The 23415-nt window shown below is 35.5% G+C and overlaps 1 protein-coding gene and 1 non-coding gene across 9 annotated transcripts in view; both read left to right on the top strand.

Annotated features, from left to right (window-relative positions):
- Window positions 1-22407, top strand: part of VEZT (vezatin, adherens junctions transmembrane protein) — a 62201-nt gene extending 39794 nt beyond the window's left edge. For 6 of the 8 annotated variants that reach the window (XM_045553212.1, XM_045553211.1, XM_045553208.1 and 3 more), the window contains 6 exons: window positions 2759-2906; window positions 6413-6744; window positions 9424-9617; window positions 15763-15863; window positions 17499-17706; window positions 21390-22407. In XM_045553212.1, coding sequence (XP_045409168.1) covers window positions 2759-2906; window positions 6413-6744; window positions 9424-9617; window positions 15763-15863; window positions 17499-17706; window positions 21390-21901 — 1495 coding nt within the window. In that variant the 3' untranslated portion in view covers window positions 21902-22407. Of the gene's footprint in view, window positions 1-2758; window positions 2907-6412; window positions 6745-9423; window positions 9618-15762; window positions 15864-17498; window positions 17707-19999; window positions 20931-21389 lie in introns of those variants that run through there. The other 2 variants (XM_045553209.1, XM_045553213.1) reach the window with 2 other exon arrangements.
- LOC123640862 lies at window positions 14019-14124 on the top strand. Its single transcript, XR_006736103.1, has one exon. It is a non-coding gene; the product is annotated as a U6 spliceosomal RNA (small nuclear RNA).
- Window positions 22408-23415: the final 1008 nt, after the last annotated feature.

Genomic DNA, 23415 nt, shown 5'->3' with positions numbered 1-23415 from the left:
ACTATGGGTCAACCATTCTTCTAGGTGCTAGGAAGACAGAGTAAAAACATGTGCTACCCACTTCTAAAGATTTTTGAGTATGAATGATAGGCCAGCAATCATAATACAATATAAATGCCCAGGGTGCCTTCCGGCATAGCAGGGCAATGTACTTGGCTTATGGGGTCAGAGAAGGTTTTCAGGGAGGTGACATCTGAGTTGAGCCTCAAAGAACAAGTAGGAATTGGCCATGAGGATGATAAGAGTCTGCATTCTAGGTAGAAGGAAGCAAGAACATGTGGAAAGAAATAGAGATATGACAGTGCTGCTTGTAAACTGCAAGTAGTTAGTCATTCAGTGAATAATTATGTACCATAAACTTAGTGCCAGGCAATATGCTAATCACTAGATATACAGTGCTCAGCAGAATAGACATGAGCCCTGCCTCATGGAGCTTATAGTTTAGTGTGGAGTAGGGAGTGAGAGGGAGGTAGCCTAACAAAGATTACAGATTGTGTGAGTTCCCTGTGCTTCTCACTTTTCTAGAAACTGGGGACATTACAGTGAACAAGACAGACAAGATCCTTGTTCTCATGGACTTACCTTCTAGTGGATGAGATGATCAATAAAAAATGAACAGATGAGATTTTCATATAAAATAATTGCTATAAAGAAAAAAAGCCAAAGGCTTTTGATTAAATGGTAGGCAAAAGCCTCCTGAAGAGCTGTCATTTAAACTGAGATTTGAATGATGAGAAAGATTGTGGGGAAGAGTGTTCACTTAGATAGACCAGTAAGTATGAAGATCTTGTGGCAGGAATGAATTTAGCATGCTTGGAGTATACAAAGAAGATCATCACAGTAAGTTTGGGATCAGGGTATGAATGAGATTCAGATCTTATTCTCCCGACATGAAACCTTAAGAAATTAAAGTAAAGAAAGAATCCACCAGCCATTTGAAAAGACCAGTGTAAACCCTCATATGCCTGATCAAAGTAAAGAGCAGAAATAAACGAGATTAGTAACAAGAATGCAGTGGTGACCATGGATGTGAAAGATTAAAATAATTTATAAAGGACTAGTAAATGCAACTCTGGCAGCAACTTTGAAAATGTAGGACAAAATGGTTTATTTCTTATAAAAATATAAATCTGCAAAATTGACTTTGTAATAATTTAAAATTTTGAAGAGATTTTAAAAGATTCCATTTAAAAAAGAAAACACCTGGTTATATGTAAACAATGAAAAATATGCAATATTAAAAAAAACAATGATAGAGTTCCTGAGGCCCTGGTATGGAATGTTCTCCAAGTTATAGTAAGTGAAAAAAAATACCAAGTACACGGATCAGTATAATACCCTTCCATTTGTATATAAAAGGGACTATATTTATGCAGGGATGAATACATGTATATTTGTTTGCACTCATATGTATATATATACCTACATATCTCCAGGTACACACATATATATTTGGACTTGCTTTTATGTATAAATACATGAAATATCTTGAGGGACGCACAAGATACTCGTAACAAGGATTGCCTTTGCCTTTGGACAGAGGAACTTCATGAATTTTGAATCCTGTGAATGTATTACCTATTCAAAAACTAATTGAATAAAAAATTTTAACTCTCAGGTCCAGATAGTTTAAAAAAAAATTTCAGATCACAGAAAAGGTTAGCTTCCCTATATCATTTTATTCATGAAAATAATATAATCTCACTATCAAAACATGTATTACAAAGAATAAAATGTATAGATCAATCTTAACAAATAGAGATACAAAATATTTAAATAGAATATTTATAAATTTAATCTAGCACCATATCAAAAAATTATTACAATATGACCAAATAGGAATATACTAGAAATATAGAGATGGTCCAATATCAAGAATTATATGGATGTAATTCTTTACAAAAACAATTAAAGGGAAAAATCATTTTTATTGATATGATTGATGTGTCTATAAGGAAGAGGACAGAGGAAACATAACAGTAGTCTATGCCAAACAATCTATATGGAGCAGGCTTAGTACTACTTATATCTCTAGTCCATGTCTTTTAAATAATGTTCGACTGAGCTGTGGGTGGGGAACCTGCGGCCTCAAGGCCACTTGTGGCCCTCCAGATCCACAAGTGTGACCCCTCGACCGAATCTAAACTTCACAGAACAAATCCCTTTTTTTAAACTATCCCTTGAATTCTTTCTGTATGAAGAGCACTAAGATGTATAAAACCTACAAAAGGTAAGTCAGGTGCATGAACTGGCAGTTCACAAAAGAAGAAATACAAATGGCCAATAAATATGGTAAAATTTTCAATCTTCATTCTTAAAGAAATACAAATAAATCCCCTTTATTAGGATTTGTTCTGTAAAATTTGGATTCAGTCAAAAGGTTACAGTCAAGGATCCAGAAGCCCACATGTGGCTCCAAGGCCGCAGGTTCCCCACCCCATGACACAATGAAATACACAATACAGCTTCAAAAGGTAGGTGGCAAAAATAACTAAATTAGTACTTTAGAACTTTTGCAGAGTCAAACTTTTAATTATTTAGACATAAAAAAATTGTATTCACAAGTATCCTCTAAGATCTCTGAGAATACTTATTTTAATATGTTAGATTTTAAGATAAATTTCTGTTTAAAAACTGCTGTAAATCTCCTCATGTAAAAATTCAGAATAAAAATTAGTAAATGTAATTTAGGACAATTTTACCATCCCTCTTATGCTTTAATGAAAAGGCTCTGTTGATTGCCTTAACCTAATTTAACCTACCCCCTGAACTCTGAGAGTGACAATGTAACCAACTACATCTGTGTGGTGCCTTTTAAGGAGCTGGGCCTTGGACTTAGTGAAGAGCAGATTTCAGAAGAGGAAGCACATAACTTTACAGATGGCTTCAGCCTGCCTGCATTGAAGGTAATCTGTATGTGTAAGGGAAGGGCTAAAGAGAAGATATGCACTTGGATTGTGCCTGTGCTTTCTGCATGTAAATGGTGCATCTGTTCCCTTTCGTTGTTTGCTGAATACCATCATCATAAATGCCTTAGTGATGTTTGTGATGCTGTCTTTATAAGCTGAGGGCATCAGAGAGATTAGATGAGGAGATCCTTATATTTTGATGTCAAAATAATTAAAATTCTTAATATAAGAAATGCCTTAAAATAGAGTTTGGAGATAAGTGAATTCACTTTTTAATTGGAAGCCACTATGAGTAATTTTATGACTAGCCATTTGTTTCAACAAACATGGAGAAAGCATTATCTCCAAAATTCTTGTTTAGGACAAGAATTTTTTTCATTTTTTCAAAAACCACATAAAGGGATACATTTGGCTACATAAAAATTAAACTTCTAGCTTCAAATACTGCGTACTTTTAAATGCAAACAAGCTCAAGAAAAATTACAATGATTTATAACAAAGGGCTTGAATTCTTTCTATATGAAGAGTACTAAGGTGTCTAAAACCTGCAGAAGGTAGGTCAGGTACATGAACTGGCAGTTCACAAAAGAAGAAATACAAATGGCCAATAAATATGATAAAATTTTCAATCTTAGTACATAAAGAAATACAAATAAAAGTAATAAGTTAAACATCTTGCCAAGATATTGAAAGTTGGTAATATTCGTTATCAATGAAGATTTAGGAAAACCTCACACACTAGTGGTGAAAGTATAAACTGGTTCGTTTTAGCAGTGAATATCAATTTTCATAAAGGTGTATACCTGTTAATCCAGCAATTTTACCTTTGCAGATTTATCCCAAGAAGTAATCAAAGATAAACCCAAAGTATATTCATGAGATTACTACAGCAGCAAACATTGGAAACAAATTAAAAGTTCAATAATATGGAATTGGTAATGATTTATGGTACCTATACTTGATGAACTGCTTTGGAGTTAAAAGTGGAAAAATATTGAAGGAAAATGATATCATGGAAAAACATAAGTTAAAGCTAGTTAACAAAACCATTTTTGCAGTAAAATTCAAGTAGTATTTTTAAGATGTTAAACCAAATATCCTAAATTCCTTTTCAATATTCAGCAGGCTCTACTTAGATATTTCATTGTTTCTAGTCTTTAAAACTTCCCATGACACCATGAAAATCAGTGCAAGTGTAGTTGACAGCATTTATCAAGATCTATTTTGTTTTGAGACTGTATAAACTTCAACATCTTTAAAATTTTCAATCCACATAAATGTTTTAATTTCCCTGTTGTTGTTTTTCTTTCTTTCCTGATACTTAAAATGTGCCTTAACTTATTCCTACCCTCATTCTAACCCATCTCAATCAATGACACACAATTTAAACTAGAACGCTGGACACCATCCTTCTTATCTTTTTTACCCTCTCATATCCAGTTTGTCAGCAGATTCTTTATGTCAGTTCTACCTTCAAAATGAATTTTGAACCCATCTACTTTTTTCTATATCCCCTCCCACCATCCTAGGTCTAGCCACCATTATCTCTTACCTAAGCTGCTACACTAGTTTTCTTAGTTTCTTCAGTTCCCTAAAGTTATTTGTTTAAGTAAGAAATTTGGTCAAATCACAACTTGGTAAGAGAAAACAATGCAATTTGACATATAGCCTTTTAAATGATTTATCCTTTGAATTAGTAATTCCACTTCTACAAATCTTTCTGAAGGAAATTATTCTAAATATAGTCAAGCTTTATGTGCCAAGTTTGCCTATTAGTTTTGTGCTTATAATAGCAAAATATGGAACACTGCCTAAATGTTCAGCAATAAATGAATGGCGACTCCTACCATATGACTTAAACCTCCTGCTTCCTAGAACTGTCTTCCCTGATGATACTTTTATGGCTAACTTCCTTCAGGTGATACTTTTTTAGAGACACTCCTGACCACCCCGTTCCTCTCTCCCCCTCTCTCCCATCCTTTCTCTCTCTCTCCCTCCCTCCCTCATATGTATATACACACACATTTGCTATTCGCTTTCTTTGCTGTATTTTTCTCAATAGCCCATCAACCAAGAAACACTATCTTTTTTCCCCTGGACAGTCACTACCACAGAAGGGAAACACTATCTTTTACTTGTAGATTATTATCTATACCTCCCTGTCCCCCACCTGCACCACTTGAATATAAGCTCCATCAGAGTCATGATTTTTTTCATTTTTGTTCACTGCCTGACACATCATAGATGCTCAAGAAATCATTTTTGAGTGAATGAATAAAGGAATAAAAAGTCATTGTAATCATAAAATTTAATAGTTAAATAAGAGGACTTGCAAGTAAGCTTGTTTATATTCAAGAATTTATAGATATTGTGTCTTTGGCAATTTGGAAATTTGGCCTTGTTCACTCTTTAAAAATTAGCTAATGGTAAAATAGATTTACATGAAATTACTTAAATCTTTATTCACATAATTTAAAAATTCATTTAATAAAACCATCTAGGCTAAGCACGGTGGCTCATGCCTATAATCCTAGCACTCTGGGAGGCCAAGGTGGGAGGATCACTTGAGCTCAGGAGTTCATGACCAGCCTGAACAAGAGCGAGACCTCGTCTCTACGAAAAATGGAAAAAGTAGCCAGGCATCTTGGTGCAGAGTATAGTCCTGCATACTCTGAAGGCTGAGGTGGGAGGATGAGCCCAGAAGTTTGAAGTTGCATTAAACTATGATGATGCCACTGCATTCTAGCCTGAGCAACAGAGCAAAACTCTTGTCAAAAAAAAAAACCACTAAATATCCATTTTCAAGCTTGTGAATAATTGGAATCTAAATTATTGAAAGTGGTTCTATCCTCTTTTCATTGTCTGCTACAACTACATTGTTTCCACATGTGTTTATTTTGGGGGTATTGTCCTCATTTTGAATAATACTGTATCTGGAGAAATCCTTTGCTGCCTGGATTTAAAGTGTCTCTCAAGAATGGGTTTTGCAGTTTCTCATGCTAGACATTCCTGGAGTATGATCATTCTTGGACTGATTTTTATGTTAATTTCTTAGCTAATTGCTAGGCCAGGATAATGGTCTGATTTTGAACCCCAAACTCTGGATCCATCAGTGACTCATTTCTTTGGATTTATATATATCCATTGGTCCTACTGTCTTCTTTTCTACTATGTGAAAATTTGTAAAAATAATTCATGAATGAAGATTCATTTCTAATAAATGTATCTCATTCCCTCATCACTTCCCATCTAGGGTAGAACTGTACTAAATTATACATTGTTGTTACCCATTATATTGGGATCAGAAGTTCTCACATGCCATGACTGCATAATTTGATAAGATATTCTTGGCTAATCTTAGAGTTAGTTCAAGCTCAGCTATATTCATTATTTAGGATAAAGTGAAGAATTTAAAGCCAGAAGTTAAGATAAACAAATCTGTAGTTTGTTTTGAATGTTGACCAGTATTTTTTATTGATCTAATCCTTTTTTCTTTTTTTTAGGTTTTGTTCCAACTCTGGGTGGCACAGAGTTCAGAGTTCTTCAGACGGTTAGCCCTATTACTTTCTACAGCTAATTCACCTCCTGGGCCCTTACTTACTCCAACACTTTTGCCTCACTGTATCTTATCTGATGTGACTCAAGGTCTACCTCATGCTCATTCTGCCTGTTTGGAAGAACTTAAGCGCAGCTATGAGTTCTATCGGTACTTTGAAACTCAGCACCAGTCAGTACCCCAGCGTTTATCTAAAACTCAACAGAAGTCAAGAGAACTGAATAACGTTCACACAGCAGTGCGCAGCTTGCAGCTCCATCTGAAAGCATTACTGAATGAGTAAGTTTAAAAGCTATGTTAGGAAATGTCCTTGTGATTAGCAAGCTTCATTCTTATACCATTGTAGTAGTTGGCTTGTGTCGTAGCTAGAAAGAAGAAACAAAATTGAGACATATAGCATGAAGGATGATTTAGAACTGCAAATGTAGCATAGAAACAATGATTTGTTACGTACTATAAATTGAGGGCGTTATAGTTTTTACTTTTTCTGATTTTAGCAGAAAACCTAGAAAGATAGGACAAAAAGCAGGTGGTATTCATTCTCTTTGAGAGCTGAAATGGAGATGGTTATGAAGAACGAGCTTCTCTTAACTCTCTTAAGGTAGGGCTCTTAAACTGGAACCTGCCGACTGGGAAAAATATCTGCCAGCATTGGAACATTATAAGAGGCATTGTTATATATAGTTGAAGAGTAATATATTGCTATTTTTCTAAATAAATTGCAGCAGATCTGGAAATTTTCTTGTTGCACAGGACAAGCTTTATGGTCCCAGTCGAATAGTGAAATGTAGGGTCCATAGTTTATATTTGTTGATCTTCTACCTTGTATGATATTGTTGGTATTCCACCTTAATTTCTAATTTTTTATGTTCTACTTTGGTATACCTTTATCAACTGAAAATAATATTTTCATATATTTCTACATGGAAATTTTCAAGTTTAAAAATTAACTCAAGGTATTTAATTGAATACAATCATTTCCAGTGAAATTTTTCTCTAATAGTTAAATATTCATTGTATAGGACTTGATCAAATAATGGTTGGGTTCATGTGTTATTATCAGGAAGGTATAGGAATTTAATGAGCTGAAAAGATGTACTTGCTTGTCCCTGTATACCAGGCAAGAAATAGAAGGGGGAAGACAGTAATTAATTTTGTAAGATAAGAAAATGGGTCAAAAAGACTTGACATATCAGTAAAATCAAAAGGCCTATTTCACTGGAATGCAGGAGAATAAGATGTACAAGGATAGGAACTTAAGGTCGGGAAGACATTTTGAGCAGATAAGTTTTTAACCATCAGTTCAAAGCCTGAGATAGGTAGATACAAGGCTGATATAAAGGTTAGGACACAGGGAAAAATGAAGAGACTATGAAGTGAAGGTGTTCCAGTGGTCTGTAGCTGCTGTTCTAAGATAGCAGGTGAATGCTAACCAGACTCCTAGTCCTATCTCCTACAGAGAACATGGAAGATAAGGCCATCTCCTATTGAGTGGGTGGCAAAGGTTGAATCATCATCAGAAGAAAATAAGATTTTACTGGAAAGGTTGTAGGCAAAGCCAGAGTCCCTGAAGAATTAATTTTTGGCAATAGAGTCAGAAATATATAGGGCATATTGGAATGCATTAGAGTGAAGGAAGATGGCTCAGGGAAGGAAGAGTGCTACACTGGGTGGGCGTGAACATGAAAAAGAGGAGCTTTATACCTTGGGCAGGGATTGTGGGTTATGCACAGGAAGTATGTGTGCTCTTCTAAAATGGAATATTCTATATATGCTACTATCTGTCACCTTTCTAAGTATTTTAACTAGAAAGTACATCAGTCACACACCATCATATCTGATTTGCTCTGTAGTACTGCAACACTCAACTTTTGAAATGGTTGTTTAAAAAATTGTTTTGTGTTTCCTATTTCAAAATGCTCTTATTGTATTTCACTCCTCTCTTGCCCTTGTCCCCTTTGCTATTCCCACTCTCAGTGCCTCTCAGTGCAGGACCATATTGTCTCTTGCTTACACCAGGGCATTAACCTCTAACTGTTCTCCCCGCCTAGACTGTGTGCTGCCAGTTTAATGTTACTGAGGCAGATAATTTGCTTTTTCCCTTAACTGAAAATCTTCACTGGTTTCAGAGTATAGCAGCTTAAACTAAAGTCTGTATAAAACATTCTATAGATTCTATAGGATTCTATAGGATTTGTCATAACCTGACTGCAGTCTGCATTTCTATCTTTATTTCTTTTTCTTCAATCCAAACTGTATAAATGCCTTTTCCCATGTTCCATCTAAAACGACCTTCCTCACCTTTTGTCCAGGCTCAAATTTTATCCATCCTTGAACGCTACTTCTTCCTTAAGTACCTTTTTCTTGGCTGTTCCCTGTTTGTACTTATAGCTGGTAGTAATTTCACTTTCTTCTGAATTCTCATAACAGTATCTATAGCTCTCTGTGGTATTACCCTTTTGTGCTTGTATTCAGCCCAACTTTACAGCTTACCAGCTTTATGCCTCTGGACAAGTTTCCTCAACTCTCTGGACCTAATTCTTTACCTGTAAAATTGAAATAAAATGTTAGTTTTAACTTTTTATGATATTGTATTTTATATACATATATGTATATAATGTCCCTGATTCAGTTATAAATTTCTTATAAATAAGAAATGGGTTTTTAGTTCACAAAATACCTAGTATATATATAAAAAATATTTGTTAAATAGATATATGATACGCTTTGTGCGCTTTTAAAAGGTTGTGGTAAAATATATATAAAAAAATTTATTATTTAACCATTTTTAAGTATACAATTCAGTGGCATTAAGTATGTACACACTATTGTGCAACCATCACCACCACTCATCTCCAGAACTTTTTTCATTTTTCAAGCTTATTTTTTAAGCCTTATTAATTATATATATATATTTTTAATTTTGGAGGCCTGTTTCTGTTTTTCTTTATTATTCAGGGTAATAATTCTCGAAGATGAACTTGAAAAGCTTGTTTGTACTAAGGAAACACAAGAATTAGTGTCAGAGGCTTATCAAATCTTAGAACAGAAATTAAAGTTGATTCAGCCCCATGTTCAAGCAAGCAACAATTGCTGGGAAGAGGCCATTGCTCAGGTGGACAAACTACTACGAAGAAATACAGATAAAAAAGGTACCTGTGAGAGATTTGTTTGGCATATGCTTATCAGACATGCTTATTTCACTCCAGTAAGATTTTATTAGATGTATTTCTTGTCTGCATGATGAAACTGGCATCACAGAATTTTTTAGTTTACTTCAAAAAGTTGAATTTATATGTACAAAGTGACACTGAAAGTCTTGGCTCTTATTTTGTAACTTAAAAAATGAGTATGATTTGACAGTGAATCATACCTCCTTTTAAAAAAATGGAAATGAGGGGGTAAATTTTGATAGTATTTTTCTATTATTAGAACTTCTAGAAACTCTTTTTCAGTTAGGATTATAAAAGAATGAATTTGATAGTAAGGGGCCAGAAACAGTTTTTCTTTTAAGATAAAGTACTTACTTCACATTTAGAAATGATATACAAATGATATAACTAGTGGCACTTCATATTCATTATTAAGGATCTAAGTATAACAGCGTCATTATTTAATGGTAATTTATCAGTTGCTTTGTGCTGCTAAGGTAAAAAGGCAGTCTTGACTGAGCGTTGTGGCTCACGCCTATAATCCCAGCACTCTAGGAGGCTGAGGCAGGATGATTACTTGAGGTCAGGAGTTCGAGATCAGCCTTAACAAGAGTGAGACCCCCGTCTCTACTAAAAATAGAAAAAATTAGCTGGGCATGGTGGCAGACACCTATAGTCCCAGTTACTTTGGAGGCTGAGTGAGGCAGGAGGATTGCTTGAGCCCAGGAGTTGGAGGTTGCTGTAAGCTAGGCTGCCGCCATAGCACTCTAACCTAGGTGACAGAGTAAGAGACCCTGTCTCAAAAAAAAGCCAGTCTTGAGATTTCCTGCCAAACTGCTTTTATTTGATTCAGATTTTATACTTGTTTTTACATTACTAACTTCATTTGAATGTTTGTCATATTAATTTTTTTAAATTGTTCTACAAACCAATACCATGTTTATCTCTTGAATCTTTTTTTAAAAATTTTTTTGTAGAGATGGGGTCTCCCTATGTTGCCTAGGCTGGTCTAAAACTCCTGGCCTCAAGCAGTCCTCCTGCCTCCACCTCCCAAAGTGGTGGGATTACAGGCATGAGCCACCATACCCAGCCGAATCTTTATTATGAGGTTAATTAGACTGATGCATAGAATTTGCAGTGTTCTGAGAGATAATTAATGCTTTGTCATCCTGTTATTGTTTTGCTTACAGCTAGATTTGTAATACTTTGTATAATGTCTTAAACAAGCTAAATAAATCCTTAGGTAGTAAGAGTATTAACTTTCTTCAAAGGAAATATTAATATTGCTAATTACTGATCTTATTACCCATAGGTTTTCTTTATATTTTAAATGTAAATAATGAATAATTTTTCTCCAAAGGATAAATCTGCCAAGAAACTTTAATATATGTAAATACTTATGCATATTAAACTTTTTGATATGAAGCCAAGAGACTTTGCATATACTTTCTATGAATAGAAATACTCAGAAGACTTTTGGTTATTAAAAGATGCATCCCATTCAACCCTCCTTTAGCACACTCTGAAATGTTGAATCTTAGTCTGTCACTTAACTGTTATTAACCATTACTGTGAAAACTCTCCAAATCATTGGGCAGGTGATTAAGATAAGCCATTTCTTAATTATGCTCTGTATATATGGCTTTTGCTCATAGATAACAATTATATGAATTAAGACACAAATAGTCAATAAACTTTTCTCATCAAAACATTCACAGTAACCATAGCTATACCCTTTAAATAAAATGTTGTTTGAATATTTTAAGAAGCAGGTGCTTTAGTTAGCCATATCTTTATTTCTAATGTTTTATTTTAAAGTCATTTTAAACTTAAAGGAAAGTTGCAAGAATAGTTAAAAATACTGCTTATCCAGATTCCTTAGTTGTTGACATTTTACCACATTTGCCCTATCTTTCTTCATATGTGTCTGTGTGTATGTATAATTCTTTTGGTGGTGGTATCACTCTGAACCCTATGACCCAGTTAGCCCATTCAAGTTGGTTTGTATTACCTTCATTTTTTGAGCATTTCCTTACTTTCTTGTGCTTTCCTTGCCCCAGCCATGTCTCCAAGGAGCCTTCTTTCCTTTTGATACAGGAAAGTATTTCGCAAGGTTGGGAATCATTTGAAGTCCAAGTGGGTCCTTGGCTTTGCATGAGAAAGAATTCAAGAGCAAGCCAACAGTGTAAAGCAAAAGCAAGTTTTATTCAGAGAATGTAGGAGATCAATTCCACAGACAGGGTAGAGGCTAGTTCTCTCTGCTGAGGAGAACAGCCCCTTTGGTTCTTTTGATTTCTTTATTTAAGCACTGGCTTAATCATAGGCTAAGCAGGGGAGGAATATTCATGTTATTTCTTGGAAAGAGGCAGTAATTTCCTAGAACTGGGAACCCTCCTCTTTCTTGACTTTATAAGGTCCCTCTCAGGAACGGTGATGGTGTAGGTGGGAGTTTCTTTTAGCATGCTGATATGTTGTAATTAAGGTAATAATGAGCTGCTAGGTCAAGAAGTGGGGAATTCTTCAGCCGTCTTGGTTCCAACCTGTCCTAACCTGTTCTGTCACCACATCCTGGTTTTTATTTTGTTGGTTTGTTTTTTGTTTTTTGTTTCTGAGATGGGATCTTGCTCTGCTGCCTGGGCTAGAGTGCAGTGGCACCATCATAGCTGACTACAAGCTCAAACTCCGGGCCTCAAGGTTTCCTCCCACCTCACCCTCCCAGGTGGCTAGGACTACAGGTGTGCACCACCACGCCTGGCTAATTTTTATTTTATTTTATTTTTTGTAGAGACAGGGTCTTGCTATATTGCTCAGGCTGGTCATGAACTTCTGGGCTCAAGCAATCCTCCTGCCTTGGCCTCTCAAAGTGCTAGGATCACAGGCATGAGCCACTGCACCTGGCTTCACATCATGTTTTTGATCAGGGTGATCAGGGGCTTTTGACTCTGTGTTAAGCAGTGCCTGTGAGTTCCCCATCTCACTTTTAATGAAGAATGGCATTTAGAAACCAAGATCTGTGCACTAGGCATGCTCATTGCCACTGTGATGTTATTGCTTTTAGGCCCTGTCAGTGTACATACAGGCAGAGCTATGAAATGTCTATGTATGTATATACTCACACACATCTATATCTACCTCTGTATCTGTCCACATATATTATAAACCATGTTCATACCAGTACCTCTAATTCAGTTCCAACACCACATGATTTATTCTGCTCTTTCCCATTTCTCTGTTTGTACCTTCCTTCTCTGATTGTGAGATACTTGGCTCCCATTATCTTCCAAATACTTACTAATTTACTCAATTCCCGTTTATGTAACTAATCACCTGACACTGTGGGCTATCTCGTATGCCACACTGCTGCTGACTCAACCTCCTGAGAGTTCTTCCCATCCTGGTCTCAGCTTGCTTTGACCCCACCAGCCCAAAAAGCACCAAAGGGTAGAAATATCATGAGGAGTCAGCTATAAATCCCTGCCCCAGCCACCCGATTAATATATTTTTTCTTTTTGTAGCATATTACATGCACTATTATATATCTTGCTTTTTCAAAATGACAGTATATTTAGCTCCCTTGTGTACCTTGATTAAACCAGGCCTCTTAACGAACCCTTAAGGTGTTTTCAGCCTTTTCCTATGTTTAGGAGCCATTTGTAATTCCTGTCCTGAAAACTGTCTATTCATATATTTTGTCCATTTCTTTGATTGTTCATTTTCTTATTGACTTGTAGATATTGGCCTTCTGTGATAAAATATGCAAATTTTTTCCTAGTTTATCTTATAACTTTTGGCTTTGTTTATGGTACATTTTTTCCTTAGAAAAATATTCTTGTATTTTTTGTGTGTATGTGTCTTTTGAATTTTTATGTCATAGTTTAAAACTATCCTTGTTTCAAATTTATTTTATCAACTCTCATGATTTCTTCTAATACTTTTGCAGTTTTATATTTTTACATTTATATCTTTAGTTTCCCTGAAATTTATCTTCGTGTTAGATATGAAATATGGATACAACTTAATTTTTTCCCAAGTGGCTAGCCATTGTGGTAACACCATCTTTTCCCTTCTGGTTTGAATTCCAATTGTTTTGTCTTTTTATTCCATTGAACTATCTATTCTAGTTCTACACTGTTTTAATTATTTTAGTTGTATAATATACTTTTAATAGCTTATTGGGCTAATCATACTATTCTTCTTTTTCAAAATTACTCTTGCTATTCTTGCTTTTTAATTTTTTTGTAAGATCTTTAGAATTAGCTTGTATAATTTCCCTGCCTTGCCGAATCTAATTCTTTGATTTCAACAGTAAAAAGGAAGTTTTCTTTCTACCCCAAATGTCTAGTCCTCTGGTTCCCTTCCTCAGAGACAGCCACTGTTATCAGTACCTAATATATTATTCCAGTGCTTGCTTTGGCAGCATATATACTAAAACTGGAACATACAGAGAAGATTAGCATGACCCCTGTATAAGAATGACACTCAAATTTGTGATACATTCCATATTAAAAATTTTTTTTCATATACATAAAAAAATTCCAGGGTTATTCTGTGACAACATATGCAACATTGGAACCTGAATTGGCTCCGAAATCTGCTGCATATTGGCTTTGTAAATCTGAGAAAGTTAATTAACTCTCTGTGCCTCAGTTTCTCATATGACATGTGGGAAAATGATGTATCTATCGCAAAGAATTATTGTGAGAATTAAAAGTTAATACACATAACATCTTTAGAACACCTGGCATTCAAAGCCAAAAGAGCATTTAAAAGAGACCCTGTGCCTCACTATCTTATTTCTTTTTGTATTAAAAAAAAAATAGCAGTCTCTTAACATTTATTACTTCTTGGACCTTGCTACTAAGAGTAGTCCCCAGACTAGCATATAAGCATCACTGGGCACTTTTTACAAATGCAATCTGCATTTTAGTAAGATCTGGTAATTAGCATGCACATCGAAGTTTGAGAAATATTGCTCCAAGGCAGGGATCTGCAATTTTTTTCTCTATTTGACCATATTATAAATATTTTGTTAGTCCCAGCTATTCAGGAGGCTGAGGTGGGAGGATCACTTGAGGCCAGCCTAGGCCACATAGTGAGACTTCATCTCCTTTGATATTTATTTTTATCTTTTTTTATATAATTTTTTTTCTTTAAGACAGAGTCTCATTCTGTTGCCTGGGGTAGAGTGCCGTGGCGTCAGCCTAGCTCACAGCAACCTCAAACTCCTGGGCTCAAGCAATCCTCCTGCCTCAGCCTCCCGAGTAGTGGGGAGCTATTACAGGGCTACACCACCATGTCTGGCTAATTTTTTCTATTTTTAATAGAATCAGGGTCCTGCTCTTGCTCAGGCAGGTCTCAAATTCCTGAGTTCAAGTGATCCTCCTGCCTCAGCCTCCTGAGTAGCAGGGACTACAGGTGTGCGCCTCGACGCCCAGCCAATTTTTTCTACTTTTTAGTAGAGACAGGGCCTCGCTCTTGCTCAGTCTGGTCTTGAACTGCTGACCTCAAGCAATCCTCCCACCTCAGCCTCCCAGAGTGCTAGAATTACAGGCATGAGGCACTGCGCCTGGCCTCATACTCCTTTTTCTAAGTAGAAAGATAATAATGAAAGGTAGAGAGCTAGATATGAGACCAACTAACCCTGTGATTAGATACCAAATACAAATTTTAAGAATTAATCAAAGTTAAACTCACTTGGGTGAGCTTTTTAAAGATATTTACTTGTGAAACTCATTTCTAAATCTAACTTCTGAGAGTTATAACAACATATGTGTAAGATTGAGCTTGATTTTTGTTAGGAAGAATGGTATCTGTCTTAAGACTGTGCTATGAATGAAAAAATTTTGTTCAGCAAGTGTTTATAGGGTACATAGTGTGCCAGATACTATGGTGAGATGAATAAGGAAGAAAAGCAGGTCCTTTCCACCAAAAAGCTTAATTTAACTTAAATTGTAAATGTACTGATGTTACTGTTAATTTTAATATCTTTAATTTTTTATAAATAAAGTTATTATCTGAATTAGTTGGACTATAAAATTGACAAAGTATTAGTATTATGGATGTTTTTAATTAGGTGTTCACGCATTTCTGTGGAGCCTGTTTCTTACCTTTATTCCCACCCTCTCCCCCGACCCCCCTTTTTAAGGCAAGCCTGAAGCAGGATGTGAAAACCCACATTGTACTGTGGTGCCTTTGATGAAGCCCACTCTACACATTGCAGACAAAGATCCAATTCCTGAGGAGCAGGTAAGGATGAAAATTACTTTTTTTCCCCTAAAGAAGAGTTTCACAGACAAAGGTTATCTACCTTTCTTTTAAGTGACATGGATAATTGTTAAATAACTTGTTGAATTTCTGTTTCTAATGAGCTTTAAAATTACATCATAATGTATTGAATTTTTATCAAATCATTAGTTCTTAGTGCCTCGAATTTGAATTCACTGAATCCACCAGGAGATTTTTTTGTTATTTACATCTAATTGTCCATTTCTTAGAGGCTTTTTTTTTTTTTCTGGAGACAGGGTCTTGCTCTGTTGTCTGGGCTAGAGAGCAGTAGCATCATCATAGCTCACTGCAACCTCAAACTCCTGGGCTCAAGTGATCCTCCTGCCTCAGCCTCTGGAGTAGCTGGGACTACAGGTGTACCTGGCTAATTTTTTAATTTTTTGTAGAGACAGAGTCTTACTATTTCCCTGGCTGGTCTCAAAGTGAGCTTAAAAGATCCTCCTGCCTTAACCTCCCAAAGTGCTATGATTACAGGTGTGAGCCACTGAACCTGGCCTTCTTAAAGGCTTTTAAAAGTAATTAAACACATTAAAAAGTAGTACATTGGCAAAGGTACCTTTTGGGATGCTGGAAATGTTTTTATCTTGATCTGAGTGATGGTTACAGGTGATCCTGTACACCTGACTGCGTGTTGTCTCACTTTGAAAAACAATTTTAATGATTGCATTAGATACTGACAAAGATTACTTTTGCCCATATTTATTCAGTATTCTTAATTGCAAATGGAAACCAACTCCCGTTAGTTTAACAGACAAATACTTTATTTAAAACCATTATTTAGCTTACAGCATATTTCAGAGGACCAGAAAAGGCAGGCTTGAACCAGGCTGGAGTAAACAGCCAAAATCCCTCAAAAGAACTATTCTAGTGGAAATATTGCTAAGTCACTGGGTACAGACATTGCCACTCGCTCCATCAATGCTGAATGGTAAACACTACCCTCAGAACTACTACCTCTGGAAACTTGATCTGCTGCCATCCTTGCCAGAATGGATTCCACAAGGTCCCTGCTTCCTTTATCACAAACTTCTGAATCAGATCTGATGCAGGTACGTCTGATTAGAGGATCTCAGGTCATTTGCCTGAACCGAAACTGCAAGGGAGGCTAGGTAAGCAAGTATCCTACCCTCTGTCTTAGAGATATGGAGAACCATTAGACAAGGTGTTTCCTAATCCTAGAAAGAGTGTTCAAACTTCCTAGGAAGGCAGAAAGAATCACAAATGTCTACCAGAAGAAAACTAACATGCCTAACCACCTCCCTAAACTGCTAGCCCTTCTAATTTGATTGGTCTTGACGTAGCTAATAACTATAAAGCTAAGTGTATAGTATGGTACCAGAGTTGAAGTTGTTAAACTTTTTTATCCATGACTGTTTGTAGTATCAACTATTATGCTTTTTGAAGATTTCGATTTTTCTATATGTGTATATATACATATTTGCTTTTTTTTTTTCTGCCCAGCTTTGCTTGAATAACCTGTTCCAAGAGCAAGTCCTCATTTTTTTAATGTTGGAGATAGGTAGGCATAAGTAAATGAATGTTTACTAGAAAAATGTCTGCTTGAACTAAAATGATTTTTCTTTTATTCATTTTCAGGAATTAGAAGCTTATGTAGATGATATAGACATAGACAGTGATTTCAGAAAGGATGATTTTTATTACTTGTCTCAAGAAGACAAAGAGAGACAGAAGCGTGAGCATGAAGAATCCAAGAGGGTACTCCAAGAATTAAAATCTGTGCTGGGATTTAAAGCTTCAGAGGCAGAAAGGCAGAAGTGGAAGCAACTTCTATTTAGTGATCATGGTAAGCACTGATTTTAGAATAAAAGGTTATTTCAATGTAGGAAATCCTTTTTTTCTTCAACCATGAATCTTATTTTAGCTGTAGAATTCTGTGGCTTTAATTTTAGGGGGATCTACTAGTAAGCATAATACTTTTTCTTCTAGACATGAAATCAATTTGATCAATAAAAGAGTACGTATGTCATCACGTTGGGAATATGAAGTCACACTTTTTCATCAGTTATCTAATTTTTTAGTAAGTTTGTTGTAGAATGAATGGGCAGTGAGTTGAATAATTTGGGATATTTTAAATGTTATTTTCAAATCTAGTGAATTTGAGATTCTAAACTCTGTTCTGCGTATGTTAAAATGGTAAAAATACCTCAGTGAAGCACAAAATTAATAACTATGTTCGCTATTTAAAAAATGAATTAAGATTTACCATTTAGACACATAATTGGAGTTACTTAAGTAGTTTGAGCACTTTAGTAGGTGGGAGACGTGGAGGTGATTTCTGTGTATGCTGTCTCCATACTCTGATTTGGGCAGAGTGGGATGGTTAGTAGCCTTAAATTCCTTTATGTTTCTTACCCTTCTTTTCTTCAGTCAAACTTCCTGGGAGGCAAGGGAAAGAATGAGAGAGGAAGCTTGATACTTGACAATATTAGCCTTGCTAATTTAATTTCTAGTTGAATTAAGGCCTATGGGTTTCTAAGAAGACACTTTCCTTCCCTTTTAGAGTATCTGTGTGGACCCTCAAAATCAAGCGTCTTCTTTTCCCTTCCTCACTAGAAGTATACAGATTAACTATACCTTCTGGAAGGCTCTCTTTTCTTCTTTTAGGAGCCCTACAATTCTCCTTTGTCCAGATCTGTATTTTCTGGTTTTATCTTTCCTTTTCTTTCCACAAGCCCACCTGATAGCCCAGGTCCTCATTAGATTATGCTTGTATTTTATCATAGCCCATTAGCTGACTTCCATTTTCAGTACCTTTTTCTTCTAAGCTATCTTACAAGCTCTATCCAGATTTTTCTCAAACAGTGCATTAGTGATAGCTCTCTCTATCTTAAAACCTATAGTGGTTCCCTCTTTCTTATCGTATTAAATCTAAACTCCTTTTCCTGGTTTCAAGCCTCTTCATCATAGGAATCCATCATATATGTAATTGTATTTTTCACTATTTCTAATATGAATATTTTCTTCTACTTATGTTTATCTTATTAGACTACAGTTCCACAAATTTGCTATTTTTATCCATGAACAACATTCCTGCTTATCCCTTTACCAAGAATTCTGTCTTCTCCACCAAGCTGTCCTCTCTATTAGTCTCTCCTTCTCCATGACTCCTTGTCTGACTGCTCCAGCTCTGCCACCTCTCCTACCTCTATAGACCCTCACGCTAGAGAGACCTGGTAGTGAAATGTAAAGGAAGTCTTGAGCAGCAAAGCGTATAGCAGAGAAGGAAAATGATTAAGAACTTTCCTGCAATCTGCTTGTTCATATATGGGGCCTACATAAATCAGAGATTAATGGTATTATGTTTTAGGCACTATTGTTTTCTATGTATTCAGTTTTTTTGTTTCTGTAACTAAATTATAGTCTCCTTACATAGGGGCCATATTATCTTCACAGCGTTCATTCAGCAAATTATTCATTCAACAAGTAGTTATTGAGTACTTATTTTATGCCAGGCATTGCATACTGCTGTATCCCTAGCACATAGATCAAGAGACAAAAATACCTACCCACTACACATTATTCGGGTGATAGGTACACTAAAAGCCCGGACTTTACCACTATACAATTCATCCAGGTAGCAAAAAACCATTTGTACCCCCTAAATCTATTGAAATGAAAATTAAAAATTTTTTAAAATGCCTACCCTCCTAGAGGCTTACATTCTAACACACTTGTCAATTAATCCTCTCATTGTACAGAGTATACCCCCCATTTAATTAGCAATAATCATGAATAGCAATGAACTTCTACTATATGTTGCATTCTTTAAGAACTAGCAGATTTATAAACTAAAAATGTATATAGACTGAAAATAGCATTGTATATAAACTTGTATCTTTTTTTATTGTTTCGTATTTTCTTCAAAATTATCCTATTGACATTATGGGCAAAGATATATCAATGAGAGAAATGTGTCTCTTTTTCAGGTATGTGCTTTTGATACAGTTTGCATTGGAAAAGGCAATAATGCTGTTTTAGTTTGTGAAAATAAGTAAAAAGCTGCTGATACCATAGAATGCTTTTCCCATGAAAAATTTCAGTACATCTTCCAGAGTTGTTTTCATCTCTGCCTACAGGGTTTGTAAAGTCCGAATGGAATTAGAAAGGGAAATTCTACACTGGAACCTGCTGTGGCCATTTTTTTCTGTTGTTGCTGCTTCTCTAGTGGAGTTACTGCAGCTTAGGGATGTTTCTTGGAAATGGACACGTTTCCCAAAGTATTTTTTAAATACACGCCAGATCTTCAAGAAGCACTTTTTTTCATCCGTCATGCTTCATAATATATTGTATTGTACTAACCCCCTCATGCTGGGAGGAGAGACTGCCTAGCAAGCAACCCACTGCCTACTAACATCAAGAGGGGCTAAATAAAACTTCATTTTCCTTGCAAGGACAACTTCTGCCGTATGGATATATATTTATGTATTATATTTTGTATAATAGTTGGATCTTAAATGCAGATTTTATTTCATTTGTATTTTTCTGTGGCACTACAAAATGTGTAGAAGTTATGGCTTTACTTTGATTAGGGTCTTGTTAGGTGGTTGGCAAGTAAGTTGAATTGTATGTTGCATTTTTTTTCATGCTGTTTTAACTTGTAAATATATATATGTTGAAGATATGATTACTATCTGGATTACTATAGGCCTTTTATCTGACACGTTATCAGTGAAAACCATGCTGCTTATTCTTTACTACAATTGGTCTCAAACTTTAGTGTATATTAGAGTCAAGAGGAGGGCTTCTAAAACATGGTTGGTTCCCACTCCCAGAGTTTCCAATTCAGTAGGTCTGCAATAAGGCCCAAGAATTCACATTTCTAACATCCTAGGTGATGACTGATGCTGTTGGAACAGGGACCACACTTTGAGAACCACCGCTTTAATATTTTGAATAAGACAATATGTGAGGTGTTTTAAACATCCTTATCTGGCCAGGCGCAGTGGCTCACCCATATTCCCAACACTTAGGGAGGCCAAGGTGGAAGGATCGCTTGAGCCCAGGAGTTCAAGAACAGTCTGGGCAACGTAGCAAGACCCCATCTCTAAAAAAATCTAAAAATTAGCCAGGCGTGGTGGTGTATGCCTTTAATCCCAGCCACTTGGGAGACTGAAATAGGAGGATCACTTGAGGCCAGAAGTTTGGAGCTGTAGTTGAGCTATGATCACACCACTGTACTGCAGCTTGGGTAATAGAGTGAAACCCTGTCTCTAAAACAGGGAAAAAAAAAAAAAAAAACTCACTAAATCCCTATCTCATTTAATTTCTTAGGCATTTTATCTCTATTATAAAGTTCCCTGGATTTATAAATTTACATTGATTGATTTTACTAGAATGTTTTATTTAGCTTTTATTTCTTTATTTATCATTCTTTAAAAAACTACTGGGAGTTTAAATTAAAAGTTTAAATCATTGCTAGGTCCTTAGTTATTATTTTTTCTTTTTTCTTTTGTTTTTTCTTTGAAGCCGTGTTGAAATCCTTGTCTCCTGTAGACCCAATGGAACCCATAAGTAATTCAGAACCATCAATGAATTCAGATATGGGAAAAGTTGATAAAAATAATACTGAAGAGGAAAATAGTAAACCCTCCACAACTGACAGTGAAATAAGTAGGACTGAGTATTTATGTGAAAACCCTGTAGAGGATAAAAATAAAGACAATTCTGCAAACAAAGTCTTCCTCCAAGGAGCAGAAGAAAGAATCTATTACCAGTGTGAGAGTGAAGATGAATCTCAGCAGGCAGATGGAGGTGGCCTGGCCACTGCCCCTCCGACTCACAGGGACTCATTACAGCCCTCCATTAAGCACAGGCTGGCACTGCTACAGCTGTCACCGGATTTTACCTTCACTGCTGGCCTCGCTGCAGAAGTGGCTGCTAGATCTCTCTCCTTTACCACCATGCAAGAACAGACTTTTGGCGATGAGGAGGAAGAACAAATAATAGAAGAAAATAAAAAGGATGTAGAAGAAAAGTAAGAACCAAGATTCACATGAAGTGATTTTAGATTGTTCCTTTTATGAAGGTGTTTAGCTTCAAGACTGGAAAGGGAAAATGAGTATAAGTTTACTATATATATAAAGCTAAGATGTGAATTTACAGGAAGAACCCTGGTTTGAATAACTGATTTGAAATTAAGTAGTTACCTGTAAATGGCAGATTTGTTAGGAAAATAAGAGAAAGGTAAGGGCTCTCTTGAATAAACTGCTGTTTGTGGCACAACTGATCAATCTTGGGAATTCTTTAAGTATTTTTAATAAGAAATGAATCATCATTTCTTGCCAGAATTTGCTACCATAAGGTAATTGGGATAATTCTGTTGCAAGAACATTAATATTTAGTATGACTCCTTTTTACTGTATTCTTGCAGTTAATAACTGCAGCTATTATTATGTTAATAACCAGTTGTTTGTATTTTATTTTTGTTTATACCAGTCTTCAAACAAAGATACAGGTTCTGAATAAAAAAAGTTAATTCATACAATTGATGTGTGCTGGGGTTTGGAACAAAAAAGTAGTTTGAAAAGTACTTGGGTTGTGACATATTTCTTAAGTCTCTTTGCTCGTGTGTATTTAGTAGTTAATTTTAAGATATCTTAATGATCTTTAAAGAAAAGAACATTGTACCATTTTAAGAATTACACCTTCAATGTTTTTGATTATTACTTCTTCCATTCTTGTTGCAACTAAAAGAGATGATATCAAAGTGGGATCCCTATAGTCCAAGGCGGGGAGCCCCCAACTTAGCATAAAGTTTTTTTGTGTTTTGTTTTTGTTTTTGTTTTTGTTTTTTTTAGACCAGTGGCTTACTTGTCAAAAGCATAAAGTTCTTTGTATCAGTCTGCCTAGAGATGATTGGGTGCCATTAACACAGGCAGATCACAATGCTACTATTTTCTAGCCCTGTTCACCTTAATGAGATTCAGGAAACATCCTGCCAGCTTCTTGGTTCATTTACAAACTACCTCTTAAAAGAGACTGCTTTCCAGATTGGCCAATCTCATCTGTTTTGTGTTGTGACTGCATTTTTCAAAGAATGATATTTTCAGAAGTATACTATTTTTGAAACCTGTAACTCCTATGCACTGACATAGTTTATAGAGATTATTTAGGAAAAATGGTAGGTATAACTCACTTTCCTGGAAAGGAAATTACATGAGAATCTAGATTGTCATTAGAGTTAAGAAATACATTCAAATTCTATAATTTAGCACTTTTGGTGAGTAAATTTACCAAAGGGGATTTTTTTTTCTTTCAGTAATCTAAGGAAATTTATTTTTTATCCTGAGGAAAATCTTGGTTCTGCTTCATATGATTCAGGTAGAGATCCTTTGTACTATAAGTGATTTTGCCTTTTGCCACAATTCTGGGACTTATCAATAATTAACCTCTGAGGAGCAATACCTAACTTTACCATTTGTAAATAGCTAAATGTTAAGAAAAAAAATCTTCTTGTGCTGTACCTGACTATTATATTCTTAAATAATAATAT

Source organism: Lemur catta, chromosome 6 (assembly GCF_020740605.2).
Source record: "Lemur catta isolate mLemCat1 chromosome 6, mLemCat1.pri, whole genome shotgun sequence".
NCBI classification, from domain to species: domain Eukaryota; kingdom Metazoa; phylum Chordata; class Mammalia; order Primates; family Lemuridae; genus Lemur; species Lemur catta.
Note: the sequence above shows the minus strand (reverse complement) of the source record. Positions and strands in the feature narration are given on the sequence as shown.